Source organism: Bos mutus, chromosome 12 (genome assembly GCF_027580195.1).
Source record: "Bos mutus isolate GX-2022 chromosome 12, NWIPB_WYAK_1.1, whole genome shotgun sequence".
NCBI classification, from domain to species: domain Eukaryota; kingdom Metazoa; phylum Chordata; class Mammalia; order Artiodactyla; family Bovidae; genus Bos; species Bos mutus.
The window spans coordinates 23,090,684-23,108,999 of NC_091628.1; the positions used below are offsets into that span (position 1 = coordinate 23,090,684).

Here is an 18,316-nt window from a genome sequence, read left to right on the forward strand (position 1 = left end):
TCCCTTTTCAGTCTTCTCATGAGGAGAAAAGTTGGGGGAAAAGTTTTTGTTTCTTAAAAACAGATCTACTTCCTTGTATCAGATGAAAATTTCATATTCATGTTTCCTTCTTTACTATGGCTACAAGAGAGTTTAGAATTAACTTACTGCTTAATTGCTGTACCTATTATTAACCTAGGTTTTGAATAAATGTACTTTCCTCATCTCACACAATTTTTGACATTAACATACTTAAAACATTTTATTGTGAAGAAACTCAAATCCCTTTTGAAAATGGGTGGAAGTGTATATAATGAAGTGTATATAAATGGAACTCTACTGCCCTCTTTCTTTCAAGAATAAAATCCCAAGCAAGAAATTATGAGCAAGTAAATTTTTTTCCAACAATAAATGTGGAAAATACTATAACTTTAATTAACATATTGCAAACATCAATCCCCAAAACCATTTTATAAAACCAAGTATTTTTAATAAAATTCAAAGACGGGAATTCCCTGGTGGTCCGGTGGTTAAGACTCAGTGCTTTCACTGCAGCAGCCTAGGTTCAACCCTTGGTGGGGAAACTAAGATCCTATGCCCTCCTCCTCAAAAGAAAAATCCAAGACATTGAAAAACCTTATTAAAATTATCAAAATTTAATAGCAAATACTGTATAAACTGGTGAAGTACCATTTCCATTAAAATCAGAAATAAGGATGTTCCATACCATGACTATCATTCAACATTGTTTTGAATAGTGTACCTAATGCAATAAAAGTTTAAAAATCAAACAAGCAATAAAAATATTGAAAGATGTATACTCACCCTTACTTTCAGAGTGGTATACCTAGAATATCTGAATATCTCCAATAACTAATTAAGATGAGTAAGACTTATAAAGGTGAGTAGATATATGTAAAAATAATTGATACTTTTTCTCTGTATCACCAAAAACTAATTGGAAATGGGGGAAAAAAATCCTACTATAGTAACTACTTAAATAAACATACAGGATAAACTCGACACAAGAATCAAAATGTGTCTCAAAAGAAAGGTCTGGGATGTGTATTTTTTTTTAAAAAAAAACACCAATACAATCTTATGAAAGGACATAAGACACAAAAGCAGAGTGACTTATTTTCTTAGATACAGACCCTTAAAACCATAAAAAACATCCATCCTTCCCAAATTAATACAGGTTAATTCAACACTGCATTTCTTAGGAATAATTTAATCTGCAAGAAAATATTCAACTAACAGAGGCTTAAGTAACTAAAATATTTAATTATCTCACATCATAAGTCTGGAGAAAGGAACTAGAAGACCAGTTCGGTAATTTCCCAATCATAAAAATCCAGGCTCCTTCCAGCGTTCTGCCTTCCTTAAGAGTATTGGTCTGCTGCTCTATAGTTCCAAAAGGGCTGCTATCACTCCAGGCATCACATTTAAGTTCAAGAGAGAAGATGGTGCTAAAGATACATTTTTCTAAGTCAAAGAAACCAGATGATCTTCCACAAGTCCCAGGGCCACAATGGCCAGACCATAACACATCACCTCTAGATGCCGCAAAGCTGAGGAAGCAAGCACCTAGCTCTTCCAGTATCTAAGGTGGTAAAAGGTAAAGCAGACTGGGGATGGGTGTTTATTTAGCCAATCAAGCGTTAACATGCACCACAAATTCTAATCAGTGTCTTACTGTTCCACTCAAACTGTTCTGTTCCCCCCAAGCAGAATGTAAATTCCAGAAAATTTACCCTGCCTATCACTGGATCATGGAAAAAGCAAGAGAATTCCAGAAAAACATCTATTTCTGCTTTATTGACTATGCCAAAGCCTTTGACTGTGTGGATCACAATAAACTGTGGAAAATTCTGAAAGAGATGGGAATACCAGAACACCTGATCTGCCTCTTGAGAAATTTGTATGCAGGTCAGGAAGTAACAGTTAGAACTGGACATGGAACAATAGACTGGTTCCAAATAGGAAAAGGAGTTCGTCAAGGCTGTATATTGTCACCCTGTTTATTTAACTTATCTGCAGAGTACATCATGAAAAGCGCTGGACTGGAAGAAACACAAGCTGGAATCAAGATTGCCGGGAGAAATATCAATAACCTCAGATATGCAGATGACACCACCCTTATGGCAGAAAGTGAAGAGGAACTCAAAAGCCTCTTGATGAAAGTGAAAGTGGAGAGTGAAAAAGTTGGCTTAAAGCTCAACATTCAGAAAACGAAGATCGTGGCATCCGGACCCACCATTTCATGGGAAATAGATGGGGAAACAGTGGAAACAGTGTCAGACTTTATTTTTTGGGGCTCCAAAATCACTGCAGATGGTGACTGCAGCCATGAAATTAAAAGACGCTTACTCCTTGGAAGGAAAGTTATGACCAACCTAGATAGCATATTCAAAAGCAGAGACGTTACTTTGCCAACAAACGTTCGTCTAGTCAAGGCTATGGTTTTTCCTGTGGTCATGTATGGATGTGAGAGTTGGACTGTGAAGAAAGCTGAGCGCCAAAGAATTGATGCTTTTGAAGTGTGGTGTTGGAGAAGACTCTTGAGAGTCCCTTGGACTGCAAGGAGATCCAACCAGTCCATTCTGAAGGAGATCAGCCCTGGGATTTCTTTGGAAGGAATGATGCTAAAGCTGAGACTCCAGTACTTTGGCCACCTCATGCGAAGAGTTGACTCACTGGAAAAGACTCTGATGCTGGGAGGGATCGGGGGCAGGAGGAGAAGGGGACGACAGAGGATGAGATGGCTGGATGGCATCACTGACTCGATGGACATGAGTCTGAGTGAACTCCGGGAGTTGGTAATGGACAGGGAGGCCTGGCGTGCTGCGATTCATGGGGTCGCAAAGAGTCGGACAAGACTGAGCGACGGATCTGATCTGATCACTGGATTCCTGGTAACTGGCTGATGGTTTGATAAATAGCTTTAATGCAAACCGAACAGTCTGTTTTTTAAAAAAATAGCATTTCTATGTGATAGGTACCTTAGTCTATCACAACTATACGTTTAGTTTTCAATACTGTGACTAAACACAGGAGTTATAAATAGGGAGGATCCAAGGTGGCATGGCTGCCCATCTCTGGCTTAAATACTGCAGGAGACTCTCTCCAGGCTTGGTAAGTACTTCCTGTGTGTTGGGGACTGAGTATAATGCTCTCCAAGCATGATCTTATTTGTATTCACGAGAATCCTATGAGGAAAATACTATTATTTCCATTTCACAAATCAGAAAAATGAAGCAGAGCCTCAAAATGATACAGTAAGTGGCAGGGCCTGGATCAGAACTCAGGTCAAACCAACTCCAGGTTTCAAGTTCTGTACCAATAAGCTTTACCACTTGCAGTATTAACACAGTCCACTGCAATGCTAAGGGCTTCCCTCATAGCTCAGTTGGTAAAGAATCTGCCTGCAATGCAGGAAACCCGTTTGATTCCTAGGTCAGGAAGATCTACTGGAAAGGGTATAGGCTACCCAGTTCAGTATTCTTGGGCTAACCTTGTGGCTCAGCTGGTAAAGAATCTGCCTGCAATGTGGGTAGACCTGGGTTTGATCCCTGGGTTGGGTAGATCCCCTGGAGAAGGGAAAGACTACTGACTCCAGCATTCTGGCCTGGAGAATTCCATGGACTGTATATAGTCTATGGGGTCGCAAAGTCTGACACAACAGAGGGACTTTCACTTCACTTTCTTTCACTGGGCTGGGCCAATGGCTACTGTGCTATTTCTGTTCATTGGCTTAGTTCTAGAGGAAAGCTCACTGAGTCGTTTACTACTACAGGATCACCTTACAAGGTCTCAGAAGTATTTCCTAACTGTGTTATCTTGGTCACCTGCTTTGGGACTGGAGTCTATTTGTTGAGGTTTTCCCTTAAAATGTGGCATTCCAAAGGAAACTTCAAGACCTCAGATCTGTTTACCAGGGTCACAGACTATCCTGTCTTATAAACTTGCCATTATATTTATACCTACTGTTATCTGAGATTGCAACAAGATTGTTGCAATCTTGTTTCCTAACAAGGCTTGTAATACTTTTGGCCAACAAAGCTTTCAAATCTTTTTTAGACAATTTGTTGCCAAATAAGGCTTTCCTCCATGAGTCTTTAAATGTATATAACTTGCATTCAGCCATGGTAATTTACAGTTAATTTTTTTGATACAGTTGTTTTGACCTATTTGGGCATAATGCTCTTTATAAATTTATTTAAACACACATACACACACACAGAAAACACAAAGAAAAAAACTGGATAAAATTTTAAAATTAGTGATCAAAACCAAATGTATACATAGTTCCTATATCCCTTTAGTTAATTAAAAATTAGTATTTAAATACAGTAAACATCAAATCATTAAAATACTCTTGTACATTTAAAGTAAAATGTTACATAAACTTCGGTGATTGTGGCCATTTGTATGTAAAAGTCTTATGGGGAAAAAATTTAACACATTATAGTACTTTAACACATCGATTTTATCATTGACTCTGGTAAAGAATAAATCTGAGATCTGGACCATGCTACTACCATTCTCTTTCTTGAGAATGAAGTGGCCGAAAACTGAGGAGCAAATTTAGGATATGACACTGTTGTAAGACGTTACAAAGGTAATTTAATCTACCTTTTAAAAGATTTAATCCAAAAGATTCCACTTAACAAGATGCTCATTTCAAAACATGCTTGTTTCACGTGTTACACCATGTCTTTTCTTCACAAATATCACAGAAGCAGAAGTGAATCATAACAGTATCATTTCTTGCTTACAATGGAAGAAACAAAAGTTCCGAAGAGTGCTATTTTCCATTGTTCAAATTCCATTCAGTTCTTACATACTAAGAGAGTATCTATATTAAATGTCATTAAATGTTCAGAGGATTGATTTACTTAATACACTCAGGAATTCTATGGGTAAGCGCACAGTGGATAAATCCCTGGGCCTCTCTATAAAATAATCCATCTTTCTTATCGGTAAGAGTCAGCAACCACATGGCAAAATTGTTAAACACAACAACAAAGCTAGTAGGAAGAAAAAGAATAACTTTCTGGTAACAGATACATTTTCTATTGTACTAAGTACGCCTTCAGGTTACAATTTTAAATATTTAAAATGAGTTATTCACTTCTGGATATTAGTTTGAATTACTGAAAAGATTTAACCCTTTTTTTCTTAAGCATGGAAACGTTCAATAAAGCAGTAAATATTTCCAACAACCCTTGGAAGATGTCACCTATAAACCAATTTCCTCAAGATGCAAAAAAGCTGAAGGAAAATTAAAAGTATGGTTAACACTACAGCCTTGGATTTTAAAAAATCAGAAATATAAAGAAGGTCACGTATAGGTCAAGTATAAAGATGCCCACTTTGATTGTAAGAAGTGCTTATCATAAGCAGGACTCTGCTGCCCTCTTGCGTATCAAGAAGGTAACACAAGCGTCAAATGGCCCCTTCCAGAAAAGCTGAAAAGCAAGCATGCTTTGTTTTACAAACTAGGTAGTTCGAAGAGCTGGGGCAGATGATACTCACCCAAGTGTCTTCATTTATACATTGTTTCAAACATTTCTGTTGAATAAATAAACTTGATTTATTCTGACTCTCTACAAAAGACTGATTTGGATTTACTCTCCTGAGGCTGAGGAGCAAAAACCTGAGTTTCCTGTTTTAATGTTGGCTTTCCAATCGATCCTATTTTAAAATCCAGTAATGTTTAAAATCAACAAAGGCAAAATGGAAGTAGAGCCTTGACTACTTTTGACCTAGCAGCCTCATTGCTTGAAGTTGTTCTTTAATATGGCCTGAGCTTTACAAAGTATATAGGTCTCCTTAGCTTCTCATCAGACTGCATGTATGCTTTGCTGGACAAACATTCCAATCTAAAGGCTCAATGCTTTAATGGAGGTTAAGAAAGATTACCTGTAGCCTTGGTTTTCTTTTTTTTTTTTTTAATTTTTCATTCTTTTTTATTTTTTAAATTATGAAAATATGGTAATACATTTACGGGAGACTTGGAAAATACAGAACAAAGTTACATATAGTTCCACTATATATTACAATCATTTTTTAGTAGATAAATTAAGAGTTTTATCTTAATTTCAATATCAAACTCTCAAAAATTAATAGAATGAATAGACAGAAAAGTAGAAGGATACAGTAGACCTGAAAAGCACTATGAACCAACTCAACATAATTAAGATTTATAGGACTTTAACACAATAGCAGGATTACCCTTGGTTTTCTAACTTAGAACACCCTACCCCTCTCTCCCAGAACAGATCTAGATGGTAGAGGCATAAAGAGATTCCATTTCTAAAGCAAAAATAGACGTAGTTACCACTATCATCTGTACCACCCACCATCTTAAAGCCACAACCTCTCCCAATATTTACCCACTTCAGCCCTCACTTCACGTGTAAATGAAGAGGAGGATATACTCTCAGTATCAACCAGTGATTTCATGATCGCTGAAATTATTCAATGGCATAATTATAGACTGCTTTTATAACAACAGAATCAAACGTTAATTGGAAAACCAGACAATACTGCATTTTCTTTGCAAAATTTTTATTTAACAGAAAATACAACGCATTTCTCAATTAATTTAACCATTAATCCAGAGAAAAAAAAGGTGAAATACCAGGATTACAAGCATGCTAATAAACACATTTAGCAGGGTCCACGCAAATATTACTTTCGGCAAGTTGTGTAAGAATCTGGCGTAAAACGAAGTTAAATACAACATTTTTGAAATGACAAAAATCAAACCTATATTCCTTCAAAGAGACATTTGCACTTCTTGAGCTGACTTGAAAGCAAAACAAACAAAACCTCAAATTATTTATTTTCCTCCAAGTAGATTTATTATTTGGCTAACTGCATAAATTTATGGCATTTTAATAAATGCAAAATTAAGGCAAAACTGATAGCTGGTATCAGGTAAACAGCACATTTAGAAGGACCTTTTCTAACAAGACGCCTTCAATGTACTTGGAACTACAGAATTCAAAGGGCACATCTGTACCTATTGCACACGTGAACCTCACTATTGCACATCTGAACCTCACAGCCTTCCTGAAGGAGGAAACACAATGACAGTCCAATTTCACTGACGAGAAAATGAAGGTGACTGGTTCAGGTCACACAGCTTAATCGATGGCACAAGCACACTTATTAACGGCCTTGGAGCACAGGACAGAGTCCCGTTGGTAGATTACTGTAAACACTGGGATAAAGAGGCTTTCCTGGCAGCTCAGACAGTGAAGAATCTGCCTGCAATGCAGGAGACCTGGGTTCAACCCCTGGGTCGGGAAGATCCCCTGGAGAAGGGAATGGCAACTTGCCTGGAGAATCCCATGGACAGAGGAACCTGGTGGGCTACAGTCCATGGGGTCACAAAGAGTCGGACACGACTGAGTGACTAACACACATGACACATGATTAGGATAAAGAGGGAGGCTGATATGAGCAAAGGCAAAGAATGATGTGAAAGAGACTATAATATGGCAAGTTTCCTGCCAACCCAAGAATAAACTAGAACAAACTGAAAAAATGGTCTTAATTGGGAGGCTAATATTCAGAACAAACGGGTTAAAAAAAAGATGCAGAAAGAAAAAAGCAGGAAAGTATTCATCTGCTCCAAGTGTTTGGCACACACTCTTATACAAATAAATCTAAAACTTCTTTGAGGTAGACAAAAGTTAGGAATGGACAGAGGTCATGTAAAAAAAGGAAAAAAAGAAAAGAGGCACCGAGAAGAGGACCTATTTTTCTTGCTACCTTTAAAAACATTCTAGTTATTTTTAAGATCCCTTTTGGTAAAGGGCTTAGACACCAGCCACTTTATTCCTGTTTAAGGATTGAGATTAAGCATCTTACAGCTAAAGCAGCGGTCCCCAACCTTTTTGGCACCAGGGACCAGTTTCGTGGAAGACAATTTTTCCACAGACCGGGCGGTGGGGAGGATGGTTTCAGGGTGATTCTAGTGCATCACATTCATTTGTGCACTTTATTTCTAACCTAATGCTGCTGCTGACCGGACAGGCAGTACCAACCTGTCCCCAGCCCAAAGGCTGGGGACCCCTGAGCTAAACAACCAAAGCCAAGTTGGGCCTTTAAAAGAAAGCCTACCGAGGTTCACAGCAAGGGCGCAATTTTCCATAACTTCTCTACCCAAAACTCATGGTTTTCCTGTCCTCAGTTTTTCAAGTTGAAGCTGAAACTGATTCCCCTGCAAAGACTCTTCAACTCAGACCTGTCGCTCCTCCTTCCAGAAGTCCAATCGCACGTGTCACTGTCACATCGTGTGGACTGTGAGCTACTCAAAGGCACGCAGACATCCCTGACTCTTCACCTCTGCATCTTCAGGGCGTGGCGCCCTGTGGGTTCTCGTTAATCAAGATCCCATCTCTCAAGCAGTTCATTGTTTATGAAGCAAATAAAGAGAAAGTTTGTGCTGCTTATATGAAATTCAATAAATTATGCTGCAAACCCATGTTAATTTCTCTGCTTCCCCTCCAGGGCAAACGAGTCTAGAGGGCAAATTACTGGGTTATTACCCTAGTCCCTCTTTCCCATCCTATTCTTCATTAGTTATTTCTTTAAAACATCCTTATGCATGTTCTGCTAAGTCGCTTCAGTCGTGTCCAACTCTGTGCGACCCCATAGATGGCGGCCCACCAGGCTCCCCCGTCCCTGGGATTCTCCAGGCAAGAACACTGGAGTGGGTGGCCATTTCCTTCTCCAATGCATGAAAGAGAAAAGTGAAAGTGAAGTCGCTCAGTTGTGTCCGACTCTTCACAACCCCATGGTCTGCAGCCTACCAGGCTCCTCCATCCATGGGATTTTCCAGGCAAGAGTACTGGAGTGGGGTGCCATTGCCTTCTCCATATGCGTGTTCAAGTGGAACTAAATCACAAGAATGCCCCACAACCTGGTTCATGATGATATAAAAACATGTGTCTCTCTGACAACGGGGTCAGGCAAAAATAAGGAAACAAATCCTTGTGCCTCAACATCAGTTGAGAGTATCTAACAGCAAATTCGAGAATCTGAGGATCTGAACTTCCAACTAAAAAAACCTCCAGGAAAAAAAAAAACAAACTAACAGTTATGAACTGAATAAAGAGAAATACCTATTCATGGGGATGTATTTTTGCACTTGCTTTGCTCCAATTTCAGCTACGTAGACTGCTCCGGTCTCCCTGCTGACTTCTAAGAGATGCGGGGAGACTTGATCGGCCAGCTGGATCGTGCTGACCACAGAGCAGTCACCGATATTTCCTACTGGGGGCGCCGCCAGGATTAAGAGCCGGCTCAGATTCAGCTGGGCCACGACCACGTATTTACCATCAGGAGTAAACCTGAGGAGGAGATGTCACACCATCAACCGTGCAAAACTAACATAAATTTTCATTTTTCCAATACACGTACGTATCCCTACGATATTATATCTTAAAAAGACCCACCTGCTGAAGGGTTCTTTTAAAGGACATTTAAAAATTGATCTGACTCTGCCCCTGAGGGAACAAGAGATTTGTGATGATAGACTTAGCCAAAAATGACTAGCTTACTACTTTTTTTTAACTTTTTATTTTGCACTGAAGTATAGCCGATTAACAATGTTGTGGTAGTTTCAGGTGGGCAGAGAACGGATTCAGCCATTCATATCCATGTCTCCATTCTCTCCCAAACTCCCCTTCCATCCAGGTTGCCACATAACATTGAGCAGAGTATTAAAAATAACACACAAACAAACTAATGGAGAATTGGTGTCAAGCTGGGTCTGAAACTATATAGACTCCAGGTTTTACTTTTTATTCTATGTTTAAAAATACACTGCACCTCAATGGCAGCGGCTGCAAGGGCCAGCCTTTATTATCTCAAACACATGGGAGTTTAACCACTTGCACTCTGCCTGGGGGAGGCGAGGGGGCGGGGTGCGGTTCCTAGATGGTGCTAGTGGTAAAGAACCTGCCTGCCAATGCAGAACTGCCAGAGACAAGGGTTCTATCCCTGGGTCAGGAAGATCCCCTGCAGGAGGGCATGGCAACCCGCTCCTATATTCTTGCCTGCATGGACAGAGGAGCCTGGTGGCTACAATCCATAGGGTCACAAAGAGTCTGACACGACTGAAGTGACTGAGCACTCTGCCTGAATCTGAAACGTGATTACATGTTCTCTGAGTACTTCTTTCCTTCCTCCTTTTCCCTGCTTAAAATTCACAACAAATATTTTAAACTTTCAGCTAGCTCTTCAGAGAAACTAACAAAAACCAAATCAAACAAGCATTTAAAGACAAAAAGAAATGATTACCTGACTGCAGAAGGCCCCTCTTCTGAGAAACAGTTCTTCCACTCTCCCAACCAATCCCCTGTGTCTTTATCAAACACTTGAAGTCTTTTATTGCCTCGGTCAGCCACCCACACCTGCAAACGCAGAAAGACAGTGACCGGAGAATGTCCACATCACAATGAAAAGGAAGGAAAAAGAAGAGGGGGAGAAAATGACTTTATTTTCAGCAGTTTCATAAGCACTCCCATCGAGGACTTAGAGGACCCCAAAGAAGAGCATGTTAAAGCCCCATTTTCAGATAATAAATTCAACTGCAGAAGGTTAAATACTTTGGAGTCAGCTTACAACAGATGGGAAAGCCACACGTGGCCTTGACCCAAAGCCTAGCATGTTCTGGCTGTTATGCTAAGCATCTGGCTAGCTAAACAGCTGGAACACTCCACTGTCATGCAGAGGATCAGAAGACACTGAGAAGCAGTCATTCACTCACTCCTCTAACAAGTGTCTGCTATCACCGAGTCTCACCAGCCTCCTAGTTCCTGGGTCAGCCAACGAGACCAAGATGTGGAAAACCCGGCCGCATCCTTAGGGGCTGAGGCCAGTGGGAAGCCAGCTGTTCACTCGTACCGCATCCTTAAACTTCCACCTGATTTACGAGGGTTTGTTCAAAGTGCCAAAGCACTTAAAGAGGAAGCTTGAGAGATTTTAGTGACATATAAAGCATGATAACAGTAGGTTTCACTTAGGTTTGCGACAGGCTGTCTTGAGTTCTTCAGGGAACTGTTACTGTAATACAGGAAGGTAGACTGGCTCTAAGTGGTGTTGAGTATACTGGGTTTGATGTATACAACCCATGGCATACATACAGTGAAATGGATTTTGTTTTTTGGTTTTGTTTTCTTCTTCATCTTTTGGCTGCCCCAAATAGCATGTGGGTTCCCAGTTCCCCAACCAGGGATCAAACCTGCACCCCCTGTATTTGCGGCATGGAGGGCTAACGACTGGATGGCCAGGGAAGTCTCAGTGAAATGGTTTCTAGTGACATGTGCCCAGGGCTGCAGAGCTATGCAGGAGAGTACGTGGGTATACCCAGTCCTGGAGGAACAGCCCAGATGCCCTGAGATACACATATTCACTAACATACACACACATCCAGGTGTGCAGACAGGCATATGTACACCAAGATCCATATATATTGATACATGCCCCACCCCCATATAATCAGACAGTCCAAACACAGAGATCAGACCATATATTTACCCGACCAGTGGAATCCACTGTAACACTGTGGGGTATGTTGAACTTAGCAGGTCCTGTTCCATTTTCTCCACGCAGCCAAAGGATCATAAAATCTATAAATGGTAAACACATCTGGTCGGTACAATATGTAGAATGCCTTATGCATTAGCATGTTATATTGTATGTCATGAGTTACAAACTATTCAAGTACACCCTGAGCTGATTCTGCCTTCTTGGCTTTCTGTTTATGTAAATCTGTCTAATGTATATGCTTAAAAAAAAATTCCTTCTCTGTTTCAAGCAATCTGCTTCTTCAACTGACTTTCTCCACTTAAATTTTTCATAACCCAAATATCATTGTTTAGGGTTCATGCCAACCTCTCCTTCAAATTGGTTCCCCCTCATAATCAATGTTATTTGGTATTACCTTGTCTCTGAGTTTACAAATTACAATTTCACAGGTGGCCATTTTTAATGCCCCTGTATCATATTGAAGATGTCCCTCTCGCCCCCCACCCCCCCAAAAAAGAGACATGCCCAAGTCTCAAATCTCCAAAGGTGTGAATGTGACCTTATTGGAAACTGGGCCTTTGCAGATACAGTTAAGGATCCTGAGGTGGAGATGATGGGTTTAGAGTGGACCCAGTGACCAGTGCCCTTCTAAGAGAAAAGGGAGGTGTGAAGACACAGGGCACACACAGAAGGCAATGTGAAGACAGAGGCGCTGACCGAAGCTCTGCGCAGTGTCAGACAAATGAGACCCAACTAACTGAGCCATACTCTTAGAGCAGCACACAAAACTAAGCCACGTACCTTGGGACAATTTGATCAACCTGTTATTCAATCCTCCATCTCCATCCACAATGTAAATATCTCCTGTGTCGTCTACATGTAATTCCGCAGGGTTATCAAACTGCAGGGGGTTCAAACCAGTGCCTTTTTTGCCTGGGGTCCCCAAAACTTGAACAAGATCACCAAAGGAATTGTATTTTTTAATAGTATGACCATAGAATCCTATAAAGACAAATATGCATATTTCACAAATATAACCACTGCGCAAACATTTACATTTTTCAAGTAAGCTGAGGGCAAAAAAATTGACAAAATTAAACAGTAATAAAAAGTTTAAATGCTAATAATTAAATATATTATATTTGACAAGCAACAAAGCTTCATTGGTTCTATTCACAGATTAGAATCTCATGTACTCCAAAATTAAGTAGATTCTAAATAAAATAAATACAACGAAAGTGAACTGACTCCTAAAACAGAAGGCTCATGATGTAAAAGTACTGGTACATGACTTTTTTAATCTTATGACTTTCAATAAACATGATTTGGACAACACAATCAAGCTACATCTATGCATATAACTGAATCACTTTGCTGCACACCTGAAACGAACAGAACATTGTTCATCAACTATACTCAGGTGTAAAATTTAAAAAGAAAAAGGAATCATAAGAAAAGAAAATCAAGAAGTTGAACAACTTATATCTGAAAACTGTTATTTCAGTTACTCTTGGGCACATCTCCAGTTTCAGTAGCTCAATGAAAAAGTTCTTTATAATACAGACACATATATCTATTTTCATGCTAATTTTTAAAGCTTCTTTTTAAATTGAAGTAACATTGGCTTATAACAATATTGACTTTTTTTAAGCCACATTTTCTCCAAGTGGAAACAAATACAACATTTAATCCATTAGCTTTTCTTTCCTAAATAAGGAATAAATCTTTCCATAGAGTTAAAATTATCTTACAAGCAAAGCATAAGCTGGAATATTAATAAACAAGGAAAAACCATAAAGCGGTTAACAGAAACCAACTTGAAGGCATATCAAGACCAACTAAATTGGTATGCATTCAAATGATAAACTGGAAACAATGTGAATCAGCTTGCATTACATCCTATCTTGACTTATTATTATACTTCTTTTGGAGACTTGAGCTAAACTTTGTAGCAGTAATTGAGAGCAAAACAGTAAAGAAAACAAACTTCAAAGTCTCTAAGGAATTGGAAAAAGGATACCCATAAATAGTGTTTTTTTTTTAAATGGCTAACATGCAGCCATGTTTTAACTAAAGAGCATTTATTCTTTGAAATATAGGAAGAAATAGAAAAACTGTCTTCAGATCTGTGCATGGAAAAACAAGCTATAATGGAAAGAATGAAAGCAAACTGTGTGTTCTTTTTATTTCTGGGAACCAGTGAAGTATTTTATAAAAAAAGGATCACATGAATGGAAGGAAGTAAAAAGTAAAGGCCTCCTTTTAACTGTGAATCCCAAAAAGGGGAAAAAAAAAGAAGCAAAAATAGTCAAACTTCAGTAAGGTCTAACAATGAGCTCAGAAGTAACCAAGATTTTCTGATTTAATCAAAATCTTACCATCCAAAATATAGCTTGAAATAAAGGACTCACGGACTAAGGCTCAGAAATCTGGGTACTGAGAACAGATATGGTTAGTGCACTGTTCTCAAAACCTGAGACCTCTTTAATTCCAGAATGGTATCTGAATTAACCCAAAGTGGGGAAACAGAATGACCTTCAAGCCATGAACTTATCTGGCACAAGACTAGAAATATTTTCTTTAAGATCTCTTTCTTTCCTGAAATAATAATACCAGCTTATCTCTTGAATCATCTTATCTTAAATCACAAGCACAGGCAACAGCTATCTCTGAACACTTATCTCACAGCTGTAACTTCAACTGTGCTTACTTTGGCAGCATGCGTGTGTCCTAGGTCACTTCAGTCATGTCTGACTCTCTGCAACTTTATGGACTATAGCTCGCCAGGCTCCCTGGTCCATGGGATTCTCCAGACAAGAATACTGGAGTGGGTTGCCATGCCCTCCCCCAGGGGATCTTCCTACCTTACGGATCAAACCTGAGTCTCTTATGTTTCCTGCATCGACAGGTGGGTTCTTTACCACTAGCACCGCCTGCACACTCTACTAAAATTATTTAATGGAAAGGTTTCAGACATGCTGAAGTCAGCAGGACTTCAGAAGCATTCACACCACCAGCAGTTTCTGCAAATCTTGCACTCTGGGCAAGAAAGCAGTTCTGGTTTTTCAGCAGAATCTCTCAGACAAGTGGTAAAGGAAAAAAACAGGCAAAGACCCCATTTATTAGCTTTTAGAGACTACCATTTTATTTGGCTTCACAGAAGTAGTCTAAGAAGAGCAACTGATATTTTAACATGCCAAAGTCCCATGACAAATTAAAGGAAAGATCACAATAATGATAGCCTCCTTGTTAAATGTCTCAATTATACATAACAACGATATAAAAATTTCGAAAGGCGATTTCACAAATCACTGAATAAATTACAAATAGATTCAGCCACTCTGATTTTAAAATGGACAAGTAAGAAGATGGGCAAAGAGGAGGTTTCTAGCAAGATAATTTAAGAGATATTACTACACATACCACTTCCTACATCCGTGATCCAGACGGATTTTTCCTGTGGTGTACTGGCCGCAAATATACCATGAGGTGTGTCAACTGTATAATTCCAGGATCGTAGGAAATATCCATCCTCTGTGAACACTAATACCTTTGGGATGTTATCCCCTCTCTGAAGGTATACAAAAATAACTGCTTAGATAGGATCAGTTTTAAGGAAGCAATCATTATTTTCACAACGAGAAACAGAAGTCAAAGATTAACCAAGAAATGACGTAATGTTTACAAAACCAAACAATATTAACCTCTATCAAGCTCAAAACCAAAACACTAACTTTAACTTAAAAAAACAAACTCCACAATTGGAGTAACATAAACGTACATAGATACTTAGTACAGTAACATAGGAAAGCTGTTTTCTTTGCGTTCATAACTTCAAAAACAAAAATCCCAGTTTTACTTACCTGGCCTACATAAACCAATCCGTTGAGGGAGTCAACTGCAACACAAAATGTTGCTCCAGTGAAGTATTCTGAATACTTCGGCCAATCCACATCCAGCCGGTAAAGAATCTCCTCAGCTCTCCAGGAAATTTTAAAAGCAAAGTGCAGATGTGGTGGGAGCTGGGGAGGAAAAGAAAATAAGGAAACTGAGAGTGTACTTACCTGGTGGCTCAGACGGTAAAGAATCTGTCTGCAATGCAGGAGACCAAGGTTCTCTCCCTGGATGGGGCCTGGAGAATCCCATGGACGGAGGAGCCCAGCTGGCTACAGTCCACGAGGTCGCAAAGAGTCAGACACGACCGAACACACACACCACATTACAAACTTTTTAACGCTAAGGGGCAACACGTCGGCGGTTCGGCCGCAGATGCAGTTTTGAGACGAGCCAGTGAGAGAACCAGCTCCATCTCCATCCCAAGACCACCTCCCAAGAATGCTGCTACCCGAGAAGCCATTTCCTAACCATCCAGCTCACCCGAGAGGCACAGAACCGCGAATGCAAAACCAGAAGCGCTAGGAAGAAGCCAGCGCCGGCTATGCAGACCCAGAATCTCGTCATGACCGGACGGGAAGACTGGCGAGGGAGAAGGACTGGCAAGCGGCTGGGGGCCGAAGGACAGCCTCAGGCAGTTCGTCGCCGCAGTGAGCTCTTAGCTCCAAAGCGCCTACCCTGGATGCCCGAGGTTTCAGAACCAAAAAGCACCGGACACCAGAGCGAAACACAGTCCCCACTGGGACTCCGCATTCCCGGCGCGCTCCCTCCCCGCTTACGCGTCACAAGCCCCGGGCTTACCACGTGACCGCCCTTCCGCCCATCCTAGCTGTGGACCTTTCCAAGCCACCAAGTCAGGGTGCTGGTGGATATGCCTTAACCACTAGACGTACATTCTTTTACATTCGGACTTACCAATCAAAACCGAGCACAATCAAACTCTAGAATTAAGGGCGTGACCCTCCAAAAATAAGTTTCAGGCTTTGGGAAGGACTTCTACGGCATCCAATTCCGAGATGTACAGGCATCTGACAGGGACACCTGCTTTCCCACACCAGGACCCCTTCTTGGGCTCTCAGGATAGAGGGGCCTAATCTGGCGGCGCAGAGTTGAGTTGACTCGGGCGCGACGGTCTCCATCGAAGGTCCCCTACGAGGCGGGGGAAGCCGTGGGGGTAACCAGGAAGCGCTCCCGGCGCTGTTGGCGCTGCGGTGTTCGGGAGCCCCCCTACCCGAGACCGTGACCCCCATCGCTCGGCTCCCGGTGCTCGCCGGCCGCCGGCCCGCTCCCGGAAGCGGTGGCAGCTGGTAACAAAGAGCCGGCCAGGCCGCCACTGCCCTGGCTGCGGGACCCAGGAGTCCGGCGGTAGCTACGGGGAATGAGCGAGAGCTGGGCCATGAGGCCAGCTTCGCCGCGGTGAGGGGCAGCCGAGGCGCTGGTGCGGGCCGAGAAGCTGGTGCCTCCCTCCTCGCCGGCCGCAGGATTCGGGGCGCGGGTGCCTCTGCTTCTCGGGCCGCTACCCCCGGGAAGGCTGCTTCCCCGATCTTCTTCCGGCGGCGCCTGGCCTTGCGCTGCGGGGACAGACGCTCTGCCTCGGGCCGCCGAACGCCGGGTTTTCTCTGCGGGACTCAGAGCACCCGGCTCCTCCCCGAGCGGTCCTGAAGCTTTGTGTAAAGAAGCCGGGGAAGCCTGACGGGTTTTGTTTTGTTTTGTTTTTAATAAAAAGTTTTTATAAGTCCCCATTTTTAGAAATTTTTGCAGACTTTGAAGTCCTCTACCTCTTGCGCATCCTTCCTCCTGCTCCTCGAGTCTTTTTCCTTAGCTGGAAACATTTTTTACTCTCGGAGCGGACCGGGGATGATCGTTTTGTAATTGAAACTGTAACTGTTAAAACCTCGTCGAGATAGTAGTCAAGATGGACAAAAAGTCCTTTGAAATGGTGCTGGATGAAATTAGAAAGGTAATTACACTTAATTCCTTCAATCTCTGAGTTACGAATTCTCATGATTTGTCCTTTTTGGGGAACTGCGAGCAGATTGTGTAAAATACGGATATAAGGGTTGCAAAACTGGTTGGAATTTTAACGTCTAGTGGTAGGAGTTTATATCTTGATACGTTTCACGATACGAAACGGAGATTTTTGCTAACTCCAAACTGCTCGAGAATCAGACCGGTATTGCGGAGCTTGTATTTAGAGCCCTCGGTTCCCAAGCCCGCCCTACAAATCTTGAATCACTGTATTTTTGGATAAGTGATTTCGTATTTCTGAACCGATTTCCTCATCTTTCAGTAAGATTGACTGAAAACTAAAAATACGTAGAAAGTTTATTTAACGGTGGTTATGATGACAGGATTTTTAAGTTTGAGTGTAAGCAGACTGTTGCCTCGGCAGAACAAAATTAGTATCCTAATAAAAAGTGTGGCATTAAGCTTAAAGGCAGATTCTTAGGAATGGACTTAAATAACTCGCATTTCAAAACTTTTTTCCTTCTGCTTGCCAGGTTTTTGCTTCGTTTTGAGACTATTGTAGCCTACATCCCACCAGACAGCAAAAAATTAAAAAAAATTGGAATGTAGCCTTGAGGCTTTAACAGTATTTTAAGCGCAAAAAGTTAAGCCTTTACAAAATTAAACCTGAAAATACTGACAGACCATTCGTATGTTAATACAGGGTCCTTTGCTTAGAATGTCAGTGCTGTTTCCTCGCCATTTTCCTATTTTCAAGACCCTTGATTGAGGCGGAAAGACTTGTTACCTTGTGCACTGGTGATTATTATTTATTTCAGCATATGAAATTATTAATAAAATTGCCTGTTTTTCTTCATTCTGTATAAGGCAAAATGCTGTTTTCCTTCATCCTTTGTTAATGTTTTTTTTTCAAATTTGCATGTTA

General features: G+C 41.0%; 2 protein-coding genes across 4 annotated transcripts in view; one reads left to right on the forward strand and one right to left on the reverse strand.

Annotated features, from left to right (window-relative positions):
* The window catches only part of NHLRC3 (NHL repeat containing 3), a 42,756-nt gene extending 26,544 nt beyond the window's left edge, over window positions 1-16,212 (reverse strand). The window contains exons 1-7 of one of the 2 annotated variants that reach the window (XM_070380382.1): window positions 15,907-16,212; window positions 15,393-15,551; window positions 14,953-15,100; window positions 12,331-12,531; window positions 11,539-11,630; window positions 10,300-10,412; window positions 9,120-9,347 (exon numbers count right to left, since the gene is read on the reverse strand). In XM_070380382.1, the coding sequence (XP_070236483.1) occupies window positions 9,120-9,347; window positions 10,300-10,412; window positions 11,539-11,630; window positions 12,331-12,531; window positions 14,953-15,100; window positions 15,393-15,551; window positions 15,907-15,990 (1,025 nt within the window). In that variant the 5' untranslated portion in view covers window positions 15,991-16,212. The remainder of the gene's footprint in view (window positions 1-9,119; window positions 9,348-10,299; window positions 10,413-11,538; window positions 11,631-12,330; window positions 12,532-14,952; window positions 15,101-15,392; window positions 15,552-15,906) is intronic. The other variant, XM_070380383.1, reaches the window with a different exon arrangement.
* Window positions 16,213-16,470: 258 nt separating this feature from the next.
* Window positions 16,471-18,316, forward strand: part of PROSER1 (proline and serine rich 1) — a 31,747-nt gene continuing 29,901 nt past the window's right edge. The window contains exon 1 of one of the 2 annotated variants that reach the window (XM_070380385.1): window positions 16,471-17,383. In XM_070380385.1, the coding sequence (XP_070236486.1) occupies window positions 17,339-17,383 (45 nt within the window). In that variant the 5' untranslated portion in view covers window positions 16,471-17,338. The remainder of the gene's footprint in view (window positions 17,384-18,316) is intronic. The other variant, XM_070380384.1, reaches the window with a different exon arrangement.